This window comes from Delphinapterus leucas, chromosome 11 (genome assembly GCF_059928025.1).
Source record: "Delphinapterus leucas isolate spDelLeu-1000000601 "Yukka" chromosome 11, BTC_Dleu_Yukka2, whole genome shotgun sequence".
Taxonomy (NCBI): Eukaryota; Metazoa; Chordata; class Mammalia; order Artiodactyla; family Monodontidae; genus Delphinapterus; species Delphinapterus leucas.
The window spans coordinates 78,268,495-78,280,729 of NC_143139.1; the positions used below are offsets into that span (position 1 = coordinate 78,268,495).

At 40.5% G+C, this 12,235-nt stretch overlaps 1 protein-coding gene across 1 annotated transcript in view; it reads left to right on the plus strand.

Moving 5' to 3' along the window:
• Positions 1-12,235, plus strand: part of CFAP54 (cilia and flagella associated protein 54) — a 296,739-nt gene that overhangs the window by 175,369 nt on the left and 109,135 nt on the right. Inside the window, exons 47-48 of the mRNA XM_022562388.3 lie at positions 2,848-2,970; positions 7,952-8,005. Coding sequence (XP_022418096.3) covers positions 2,848-2,970; positions 7,952-8,005 — 177 coding nt within the window. The remainder of the gene's footprint in view (positions 1-2,847; positions 2,971-7,951; positions 8,006-12,235) is intronic.

The following is a 12,235-nucleotide window of genomic DNA, read 5'->3' on the forward strand; positions in this document are numbered from 1 at the left end:
GAGTGTGACGAACACTATTTCCAGGAGTTTGAAAGAGGGGAAAATGGCTCTGGGTCTCTAGGTTTCAACCAAGTAGATAAGATTTCAGCTTGAAAAAGACAGAACTAACTGAGTAGGAGAGGGGAAGAAGGGAGCATTCTTAGCAGACAGTAGTGTGAAAGGTGTAGAGGTGAGGAAGTATTGACTTGTTTAGGGGGCAGAGATGGTTGGGTTAGACTGGAGTGGAGGTCTTGATCAGGCAGTTTGGAGTAGATGACATGAGGACACCAGAGGTCCGTGATGTGGAGGAGACCAGGGGCCCAGTCTTGAATTCCAAGCCGAGGTGTAATACGGAGGCTGAGCAGTGAGAGAAAGGAGGAGGTTGTGGTGTCAGAATTGTGTCACAGTTTTATTCTGATGTCACAGGAGGCAAGAAGCATGGACGGGTTGCAGTGACAACTAGTAACATGTCAGAAGGCAGTCCAGAGAAGCACTGAAAGAATCTGGAGTGAAGTTTTTGATTAAATGAGTATTTCTTATTGATTGTTAGCACTTGGCAACTGTTTTTGTACTAGAGTAGCTTAAAAGTCAGTGAAGAACTATGGACTGTCTTCTCTAGCCTTGGGTTGGGAGGGGGAATTCATGACAGTTTTGATCAGGAGAAGGACGTGATCCGATATATCTGGTAGGTGTGTCAGGAACAGAGTGAGATGGGACTGGGATCTTATCAGCATAGTAGGACTGGAAATGCAACTAGAGTGTTGGCAGAACCACTGAAAATGGGCAATTAATGCATCATACAGAGGAAGGAATGATAGCCCCCATAGGCAGAGTTTGCCTGACCTTCCCGAACTAAACTGGGGTCAGTTAGTGGGAAGAGAGAAAAGTCGTAATCAGGAAATAGCAAACAATGATGCTTTCTGACAAATCGAAGAGCAGTAGATCACACTGTTAAGTCTCTACAGTTGCACTAGCGTCTTCCAGGGGAAGCTTTAAGACCTCTTTATGATCAACTGGTCTGGCTTCACTTTAGAACTGCCAGCATCCTGAAAGATTTATTACTCTCAACATATCTGGCATTCCTGGGAAGGGTACTGATGGTTCTGTATTTGTATGACTGAAGGGTTGATTTATGAGAAGTTCTTTTTCCCATCTGGCTTGTTTGTGTTCACAGTGTTCATTGTTTCTGAAAATACATGTCCATTATTATCACCACGGCTTTTTCATATGGTCAGATTGGTTCGATAAACTGAACCAGAGGTAGCCTGAACAGGTGGTCCATGTACAGCAATCTCACAGTCAAGCCCAGAGGAAACTAACGTTACACAGATATGGGGAAATGTTTCCTCCAAGGGGCAAAGAGCTCCAACGACTCCCTAATGCCTACTTTGATATTATATGGCACCAGGGAGATTAGAGCCCAAGGTGTCTTAGGCAAGAGCCAAAGTATGCAACTCAGTAGACGAGCTGTTTTCTCTTCATCAGTAAAAATATTCTCCTGACTTCTTATGTTTTATTTTTATGTTGTCACATCCTGTTTCCTTCTAACTTACCTTCTTTTTATTTCTTTAAAATTGGCACACTCTTGAGATTCCTAAGATAGTAGTTGAAGGAAAAGAGAGAGTAAGATGAGTATAATGTTGAGGATAAATTGGATTTTCTTTTTCTGTGTTTTAGATATATATCATCTTCATCCAAGTTTGTACTTCACTCCCTACTTCCACAATTTACCCATCTCTGTTCTCTGTAAAGTCGCTAGACGTTTTCAAAACATAAGTAAGGTACAGGCCCTGCCCTGTTCAAAACTCTCCAATCACTTATCATGCAAAGAATCAAATCCCAAGTCTCCACTCTGGTCTACAGGCCACCATTCGCACCTACCTCCCAACCCTCTTCTCCTCTCTCCCTAAGCTCCTGCCAAACAGGCTGTTCCCTGAACACACCAAGACCCCAGGATTGCTCCTGCCACCATGTGACCTTTGTAGTCAAGGTCCCCTCAGCAGTTTTCACGTCTCCCTCCATCATATCATTCCCAAACCTTCTCTTGAAGGTTTTCTCCTCAGAGAAGTCCCTCCTAACCACAGTTTCAATAATAGTATTTTGTCAGTACCTTTTATCTCTTTTCATACTGTGTATATCTTCATGTATCACTTAAATTTAGCTAACCGTATATCCCAATGGAGGTAACTTCCAAGAGGGCTTGGTGCAGAAGAGGAGCTCAATATACCTGCTGAATGAACGCGTGCATTTGATGATTTGATTTCTTCTTGTAATTTCCTAATTGAAAGTCTTGCTGGATTATATTCAAAATAAGCCATCTACAATATATAGTTACCAATTGACTAATGTTGTTAAATACATGTCTGTAAAATCTACAGTGTCCATTCATTGTGGATAAGGAAATGAACGGTTGATGCATTGTGGAATTCATCTCCTGGTTTGTTTGACATTCCTCAGAGTGTTAGAGAAATCAGGAGCGTTTTTGTTTTGTCTTTCTTTTAAACCATACTTGACCATGGGAACAAAAGGATGAGTTCAATTTTTTAAAACTCTTCTGTGTCTATCCTATTTTTGAAAATGTGTTTGCGTCTGATAAAGTAAAAGCCACATCTCATGAACGGCCATTGTTCTGAAAAGTCGCTTGATGTGATTTACTAGCTTCTTGGTTCCCTGCACACGTGAACTGGCTTACACACAGACACATGCATCTCTACCACTGTGTTGTCTAGACATTAACTTATAACGCGTTACCAATACGAAGCAGAAATTTTGGATCTCGGCAAGTTGATGATTTTTCTCTAAAATTTTAATTTTGTGAGTAAAACAAATGGTTTAATTTAGAATCTCTTTGTTTTCTTTTCTTTAAAGATAGAAGTCCTTATAGATTTAGGATTCTTTTCCGAAGCCTTTCATGAGATATCCCAGATTTTTTATGGAAAAAACATGCCTTCTTCAGTACCCGCTGGCTGTAAAGCTACTGGAAGAATGAAGGTAAACCTGCCAATTCGATTCAAAGCCATTTTTAACCTTTTGAAGGTCCTTTTGAAGGCTACATTCCTAAAATCTAGGGAATGCTTCCACAAAAGGGTATTTACAAGTCTCTGGTACTGCAGACCTCTTTGTTAAGGTGGATTAGAGCTAACATCAGACATACACAAGGTTTACTTTGTCTGAAATGGAAGAAGGGTGGGTGTCATGACGGAGAGGGGAGTGTGGTCTTGCAGCAGGTTTTTACTGTGGAATTTTGACTTTGTGTTGTCATGGACAGTCTCAGTAGACACACTGATCAGCCACTATCTCTTAGACTTTTGGGTCTGAGCTTATAATTTCTAGTTAATAGTCTTAGTCAAAATGGTCTCTCTTCATGTTTTATTTGAATATTTTGATTTATATAATTTATACCAAAGTGTTAAGCATGTGTTCACATTTCTTCTGATTTTTGTGAGGAGAGAATGTTCCTCTATTTTGTCTAGTCTTTTTTGACTTTGGGAGAGAGTTCTGCCTGGCTTGCTTAATTTGTATTTGTAAATTGCATGATTGAAGCATCCTTGAAAATGAATTCTGACCTTTATATTTAAATCAGAGTGAGCTCCTATTGTCCTCTGCTTTGGTTTTTGTGGTGATCTGGGAATCCCTGGGTGATCTTGCTTGGGGCAGATGCTTGGACCCTCATCCAAGGGCCAGCAATAAAGGAAATAGGAGGAAGCAACAAGTCAGTTCCCTGGGAGAGACCATATGTGTGAGGAGTGAGACTGGCAGACATGATACATGCTGGTGGGATTCAAATTCAGAGGACCTAAAAGAAACTGCGGAATAGTTATGTCTTGAAAACTGCTTGCATAGGCAGACATATTTACATATAATGCATACATTACTTCAATGTATACCCCTAAAATGTTGCTGCTTTTTTCTCAATATGACTGCTACAGTGTTATAATTTATCGTAATGAGGTTAAGTTATCTACAGAAAATCCTAAGAGGGACGTTCAGTAGACGATCGGATACGTGTGTGTATGTCTGTACATCTACAGTGGACCCTTTGTATCCGTGGGTTCCACGTCAGTGGCTTCAACCAACCATGGATTGAAAATATTTGGAAAAAAATTCCAGAGAATTCCAAAAGGCAAAACTTAAATTTGCATGCTAGCAGTTATTTACGTACCATTTACATTGTATTAGGCATTATAAGTAATCTAGAAATGATTTAAAGTATATGGGAGGATGCGCCTAAGTTATCTGCAAATACTGTGCCATTTTATATGAGGGACTTGAGCATTGCAGATTTTGGTATGGGGGGTGGGGAATCCTGAAACCAATCCCTCACAGTTACCAAGGGATGACTGTATATTCATCTCTCTAGCTGTCTATGTGGGAGTCAGTCATGTTTTTTGGTTCATTTTCTATAGCACAAACTATTTCATCTTGTTACCTGGGTTAAATTAGTAGTATTTTCTTGCTTGCTTCTCAAGCAACAGCCTTTCTCTGTTGTAAAATAGTTTGCATTTTGTTATTTAAATTATATTTTAATTCATTTAAAAATATTTATTGAGTGCTGACTGAATACAGGCACTATTCCAGACATGGGAATAGAGCAGTAGAAAGATAAATGGAGTTATTGCCTTCCTGGAGGCATGTTACTATTGGACAGTCCAGTGAGGAAGACAAATAATAAACACATTAAGCACAGAACTACATGTCAGAGGGTGACATGCTCTGATGGACAATCAAGCTGAGTTGAGGGGACAGGAAGTGACCAGAGCGGTGGGTAGCTGTTCTGTTGAGGGTGGTTTGGGAAGTCTCTCTAATAAGGGAGTGAAAGATTTGAGGGAACAACCTTCCAAATAGGAGGCAGTGCAAGGGCAAAGGCCTGTAAGATGTGGTTGAGGAAAACCAGGAAGGCCGCGTGAGGGTGGATTAGAGAGGAGGAGGAGAGGAGGAGGAGAGGGGCAGGACCCAGGAGCCAGGTCATGTCGGACCACCCAGGGCTGGGGGAGGACTGGCCTTTACTCTAAATGAGATGGGAAGCCTTGTAGAGCCTTGAACAGAGGAGTGATGGGACAGGAAGTAAATTTCAAAGAACCGCTTTGTTGCTATTTGGGGAATGGGCTGTGGATGAGCTTGGGTATAAATGGGGAGACCAGGGAGAAGGCCTTTGCCAGTGACCTGAGTGAGATGTGACAGTGGTCGGGGTAACAGTGGTGGGAGGAGTGAAAAGTGGTAGAATTCTGGGCATATGGCAAAGGTAGAGCTGACAGCATTTGCTAATGATGGTTGAGACGTGGGATGTAAGAGAAAGAAGTCAGACCTGACTACAGAGTGTTCAACGTGAGCAGCAGGTAGCAAAGAGTTTTCATTGACAGAGATGGGGAGTCCCGCTGCCCCAAGGCAGGGGTAGAGCGTGTTAAGTGTGAGATTCCTAGTGGACAAGCAGGTGGAGATACAGCCTAGGTAGGTGTAGAGAGTATATGTTCTGGAATTCAGGGGAGAGTTTGAAGCTGCAGGTAAATTTGGGAGCATCGACAGAAATTTAAAGTCATGGGACTGGGGGAGAGCAGCTGGGGACCAAGGCAGATAATGAAAAGTAGAAGGCAGAGGACTGAAACTTGGGGCCCTCCACATTTAGGGTCCGGAAGACAAGAAGGAAAGGGAAACCCGTTGGGTAGAATAGGAAACAAGAGAGTTTTCAATGGTTACTGCTTTCACCAAAACAAATAGACAAGTGGTCTGCAACTCATTTTTACAGATAAATTCCAAACTTCATTTTTTATTAACTAGTTTTCGTAAGACAAAAGTGTGGGCGAATTGTTTCCCGATGGATTATGACTTCAAATTTTGTGTTCTCAAAGTTAATTTGCAGCTTTTCCAGCTTCAGTTGGGAATTTAAAAAGTGTAATTAAAAGAGGAAGTGCGTTCAGGGTTTAAAATTAAAATAGGTGCCAACGTTATTAGGCTGCAGGCTAGTTATTTAAAGACAGGATTAATGAATTAAATTTCAGTTGTAAAGCAGTTACTGGAAAAGTCTTACAGATAATGATTGAACTTTTTTTTTTTTTTTTTTTTTTTTGCGGTACACGGGCCTCTCACTGTTGTGGCCTCTCCCGTTGCGGAGCACAGGCTCTGGATGCGCAGGCTCAGTGGCCATGGCTCACGGGCCTAGCCGCTCCGTGGCATGTGGGATCTTCCCGGACGGGGGCACGAACCCGTGTTCCCTGCATCGGCAGGCGGACTCTCAACCACTGCGCCACCAGCGAAGCCCTATGATTGAACTTTTCACGGACTTTTTAAAAAATTCTATTTTTTTTTTTAATATACTCATATTTCGATTCTGCTCTCATCACCAAATCTAAAGTCCCATCATTAACTCTCTTCAAATTTTATCACCAAAGGTCTCTCCCTGGATTCAGTTACTCACTTTTCAATGTGTTAAAGGAAATAAAGAATATCTTCAAAAAAAAAAATGTTTTTAAACACTCACCAGCACTTTCTTCCAATAAGAGCAATATGTGATGTCTTGATTTAGGGGTTCCTCAACAGCAGATCCTGAGACAAAGATTTGGGAACAATTAGTGTGTTTGAGAGATGATTCCAGGAAGAACAGTGAGTGAGTGGGAAAGTCAGACAGGGAGACGAGGAAAACCACAGAGCATTAATGAGATCCCCACCACAGGCAGGTGGGGCCTGCAGAGAGACTGTCTCTTGCCCCTCATTCGTAGGGGTTCCTCCCTGCACTTTCAGCCTCTCCTGAAACTCTCCTGTGGCCACAGAATGCCCTCAGTCAAAGACGTACAGGTGCTTGAAGTAGGATACCACGCACATATGAGTGGCCTGTTCATGGAAGATGCTGGTGACTTACAGGTGACCAAGAGGATGTGGATGTGGTATTAGTATTGACATCTAAGAATGGGCACCTTTTAAAAAGGGCAGCTGTGGGCTTCCCTGGTGGCGCAGTGGTTGAGAGTCCGCCTGCCGATGCAGGGGATGTGGGTTCGTGCCCCGGTCCGGGAAGATCCCACATGCCGCGGAGCAGCTGGGCCCGGGAGCCATGGCTGCTGAGCCTGCGCGTCTGGAGCCTGTGCTCCGCAACGGGAGAGGCCACAGCAGTGAGAGGCCCGCGTATGGAAAAAAAGAAAAAAAAAAAAAAGGCAGCTGTACCAGAAGGGATGCACCCTCATAACGATACAACAATGTTCTGTGACGAATGAATTGAATGTTTTCTAATGCAGTATTATATTTAGAGCCAAACATATTAACAGGTAATTCACAAACAAGGGAAGAACCACAAAAAGCATCATTGTGAAGAGTAATACAATTTACCTCAAACTGGCAAAAACATTTTTAAGTGCTAATACGCAATGCTATTGAAAGTGCAGTAATCCTGGCATTTTCATAGAACATGGGTGGAAGGTAGATTGAGCTACCCCTTTTCAATTTTCTCAATATAGTCTTATCTTATGACCCAGCACTTCTGCTTCCAGGAATCTATCCAAAGGTGATAATCAGAAATACCAGCAAAATAGTCACCAATATTATTTAAACCAGGGCTGAATGGTGGGGTGAGGATGAGAAGTGGTCTTCTTAGATGTCTAACAATAGGAGAGAGGTTAAGTTATTATGCTACATTCATAGGATAGAACGTTACTGAGCTATTAGATGAGGTTTACAAATAACTTAATGGTGTGGGAAAATAATTATGATGTAACATTTAGTGAAAAGGAATCCAAATACATATAGAAAATTTTAAAATACATCAAAAAGAAATTGGTAGTAAAGACACCTAGATATTAACATTGACAACCTAAAGATGTTGATTTTTGCTTTCTTCTTTATACTATACTTGTCTTTTCTGACTAGAGCATGGATTACTTTTATAATAAAAATTATATTTAAGATAGTTTTAGAACACATTAACAGTTTCGTCTAAAGGAGCACTCAATACTCTTGTTTCTAATGTTAACATTTTGTATATTGGCAGCTATTTCAATCATTTGACTCGGGAAAACCTCTTACTAGTAAAGAAAATATGCAGGTAAGGATAATGATATTTTATAAATACTGGATATTTAGTGTGCATAATTTTTGAGTCATTTCAATCTTTTTGGTATGTATAATCTTTGTTTTTGAATATCTGCTGTGTAATATGCTCTTCTATGTCTGGCAGTGGAGTCTGATCTCCAAATATTGAGGCCAGAGATACGGTCAGACCCAAACTGATCTGGTTTTCAGATGGAGCAAATATCAGTCACTGCTCCTCAATTTTCAGTTACACACGCATATTCAGTTTGTTTATCTAGCCATGCCAAGCATCTAATATCTATCTTAGTTACCGAATAACTTTGATCATCAGTAAAGGATTTTGTGATAGCCCACCTGTTCGATACTGCTTTTACTCGGATCCATTGCCCCAGTCTGAGACTGCCTCTCAGCCAATGTATGGAAGGTTTTCTTTTTTTTTCTCTCTTTTTCAATTTTTTTGGAGGGTATAACTGACGTATAACATTGTGTAAGTTTAAGGTGTACAATGCATTGATTTGATAACGTTTATGTATTACATTATGATTACCATCATAGCATTAGCTAAAGGAAGGTTTTCATATGACATTTTTATAAGCAATTCCTCCGATTTCCCCACTATTTTTTTACAAAGAGAGGACCAGACTGCCCATCCCAATAGGTTTATTCTTGTCATTAATGGAATGATTGGGTTTTAAACTTTTGGTGACCTAAAAGCATTTAAATTTTATGAAGTCATTAAAAAAATCTTAGAGTCCCAGCAGTTTGTCCACTAGGAAGTGTTGGAGTGGAAGGGTGGTAGGGCAACCGTTGTTAAGGGGGTTACAGAGGGGCAAGGGGTTCACGCAGGCGGGTGATAGTTAATGCATATAGACAGGTACGCATAGTTTTTGGTTTTTTTAAATGCTCAGAAACAGCATTCTGTTTCACTAAGTAAAGTATTAATTTTTATGAAATAACTTTGAGAGACATTTCCTCAAAATTGCTTTATTTTTTTCCTCCATAATTTTGGTAGGAATTTATCTACCTTTTATTAAATGTAATCTTATTACTTTTCTATTATTGTTAATTTTATTCCACAAACTTCACTTTTAATTATGCTTCAGATGATTCATTGTTTTTGCCTTAAAATTTGTTTTAATTTATAAGCAAGTTGCCTGGAATGAAAGAACTGGTATTAGGAAGATACAAATACATATTCATCTTTCATTTTAGTGTTCTGAGACCTTGGGATGCTTCGGAATATTTATTTCTTTCCAGTCATAAATGCCAGGGCATCCTAAAAACACTTCTTTTGGTTTTGGTTATAAAAGTGGTCTTGGGTATAAAAGGAATGTTTGTCTGATCTTTTTTTTTTTTTTTTAAACAAAAAGAGACTGACAGTACTGTATAATGGAAAACCGATTTCTATTAGCTAATTAATTAAAACAGAACTGTTGGTCTGCTTAAGACGCTTCAGATTACACTTCATATTTTCTGTACAGAGGGAGAGGAAGGAGTGTTGGATAGCATTACTAATTAATCTTCTTTTGATCCTCAAGAGTTTGTGTGTAATTGTTAGGGCTCATTAAATCACTGTTTGCTGTGGCTAGAAAAGAGAAACCTTCTCCTACACACACACCCCGCCCCCAACAAGTCTGAAGTTTCTTTTCTAGATGGAGAATGTCAACCATTTCCTTAGTACGATCATTTGTTACCAGGTCAGGCTCAGAGTTGCTCCATGTCTGGCTGTTTGGCAGGTATTGCTTTCCACCCTTTAGAAGGGCTTAAGGAAGGAGAATGAACAACAGCAACAGATCTCCCCACTGCGAGCATTGCCTCATACTCTCCCAAACAATGAGGGTTTTCTTTTTTTAGTTCATGTAAGGCAAATAATTTCTTTTTTTTTTTTTATAGAATACATAGCCCCAGCATCTGCCTTTTATATTAATTCAACAAATATTTAATAAGAGCCTATTGTGTGCAAGGTACTCTTCTTGTGCTGTCAGATAAATACATCAGTTAATCAACAAAACAAATTCTAAGCCCTCAGGGAGCTTATATTTTAGTGGGAAAGACTAGTAATAAACATATATATGTACATGTTATAAATGAGTAAATTATATAGTATGTTAGGAGGTGAACCATGCTGTAGGGGAAAATGAACCCAGCAGCTCATAAAGGGGATTGGGAACATGGGGCTAGACTGGGGTTGTACTTTTGAATGGGACAATCAGCTTAGTCCTCACTGAGGTGACACTGGTGAACAGACCTGAAGCAGGTAAAGGTGCAAGTCCCATGAAATCTGGAGAAAGAATAATCTAAGAACAGGCTACAGTGAGTGCAAAGGCCCTGGGGCAGGATTGCCTAGCTTAGTGAGGGACATCTTGGCCAATGTGGCTAGAGTTGTGTGAATGATGGGAGAGCAGTTGGAGATAAGGTCAGAGAGGTAACAGGGTAGATGGTGGTGGGGTGCTCAGATGGAGAAGGGCCTTGTAGGGCTTTTGTCACCTACACTCCTACTCTGAACAAAAGGAGGAGCCACTGGAGGGTTTAGGGCAGAGGTGTGGCCTGATCTACTTGTGTTTTAAAGGGATCACTTTAGCTAATCCATTGAGTCTACTGTGTGGCAGGTACTGTCAATCAAACACATCAGTTAACCAATAATACAGACAGATTCTCAGTCCTCATAGAGCTTATACTATGTGTGTGTGTGTTTGTGTTTGTGTGGGAGACTAGGAATACAGTTTTGGACAGGTTGAGTTTGAGATATCTGTTAGACATCCAAGTGGAAGAATTGAGTCAGAAGTTGATTATATGAGTCTTGAGTTAGAAGAGAAGTTGGAGCTAGAGACAAAAACTTGGGATTTAATCAGCATTTAGATGAGATTAAAACCATGAGCCTGATTAAGATCATCGAAGGGGAGAGAATGAGGGGTTGGAAGAGGATGGAGCCCTGGGACACTCCAATATTTAGAGGTATAGGAAAAGAGGAGGAACCAGCAAAGAAGACGGAAAAGGAGTAGTGGATGTAATAGGAAAGAAACCAAGGGAGTGTGGTGGCTTGAAAGCCAAGAGAAGAAGCATTTTCAGAAGAGGGAATGATTAATAGTGTCAAATTTTGCTGAGAAATGCACTACCATAATTCACGAGGTCTTAAACATGAATTTTTAAAAACATTTAATAGCTCTGCAATCAGAATGCATTTTACAATTGTGGGCATGTGAAAGTTTAATTGGCATGTAAAATAATGGTGTCTTAGATTAAAGTAACATGGCATACGAAGACTGAGAATTAACCATTAGATTTAGCCAAGTGTAGGCCGTTGGTGACCTTGACCAAAGGGTTTCAGTGTAAGGATGGAGTAGGTTTAAAAGCCAGTGAAAGGAGAGAGATTGGAATATTGACAACCTTGTAGGTTGTTGCTGTTAGGGGAAGTGAGAATTAGGGTAGTAACTGGAGGGGGAAGTCAGGGTATAGAGAGTTTTTGGTTTTTAAAATGGAGGTGAAGACAGCATGGCTGTGTGCTGATGGGAATGTCTCTGTAGAAAGGGAACTTTTTTTTTAACTGAAGTATAGGTGATTTACAATTTTGTGTTAATTTCTGCTGTACAGCAAAATGATTCAGTTATACATATGTATATACATACATTCTTTTTCATATTCTTTTACATTATGGTTTATCATAGGATACTGAATTTAGTTCTCTGTGCTATACAATAGGACTTTGTTGTTTATCCATTCCATATGTAATAGTTTATGTCTGCTCACCCCAAACTCCCAGTGCATCCCTCCCCCACCTTCTCCCCTTGGCAACCACAAGTCTGTTCTCTGTGTCTGTGAGTCTGTTTCTGTTTCATAGATAAGTTCATTTGTGTCATACGTTAGATTCCACATGTAAGTGATATCATATGGTATTTGTTAGAAAGGGAACACTTATGATGTAGGAGAGAATGGCTGAGTATGCCAGTGGGGACAGGACTGATGGCCTAAGTGGTGGCACCAGCCTTAGGAAGCAGGAAGGAAGGCAGGGCAGTGAGGCAGATGCTTGGATAGGTGGGAGGGGTGGAGCTGTGAGGTCTGTGGACACTACTCTCACTGCTTCAGTTTTCTCATTTAAGTATAGGAAGCAAGGTTACTAGCTGGGAGGGGCATCGGGGAGAAAGTGTTAGAATTTAGAAACAAGAAGAGCATGAAATGGTTGTCTAGGAGACAGCAAGAGTGAATGGACTGGGAAAATGCAGGATGATGACCAGGTGGCACTGAG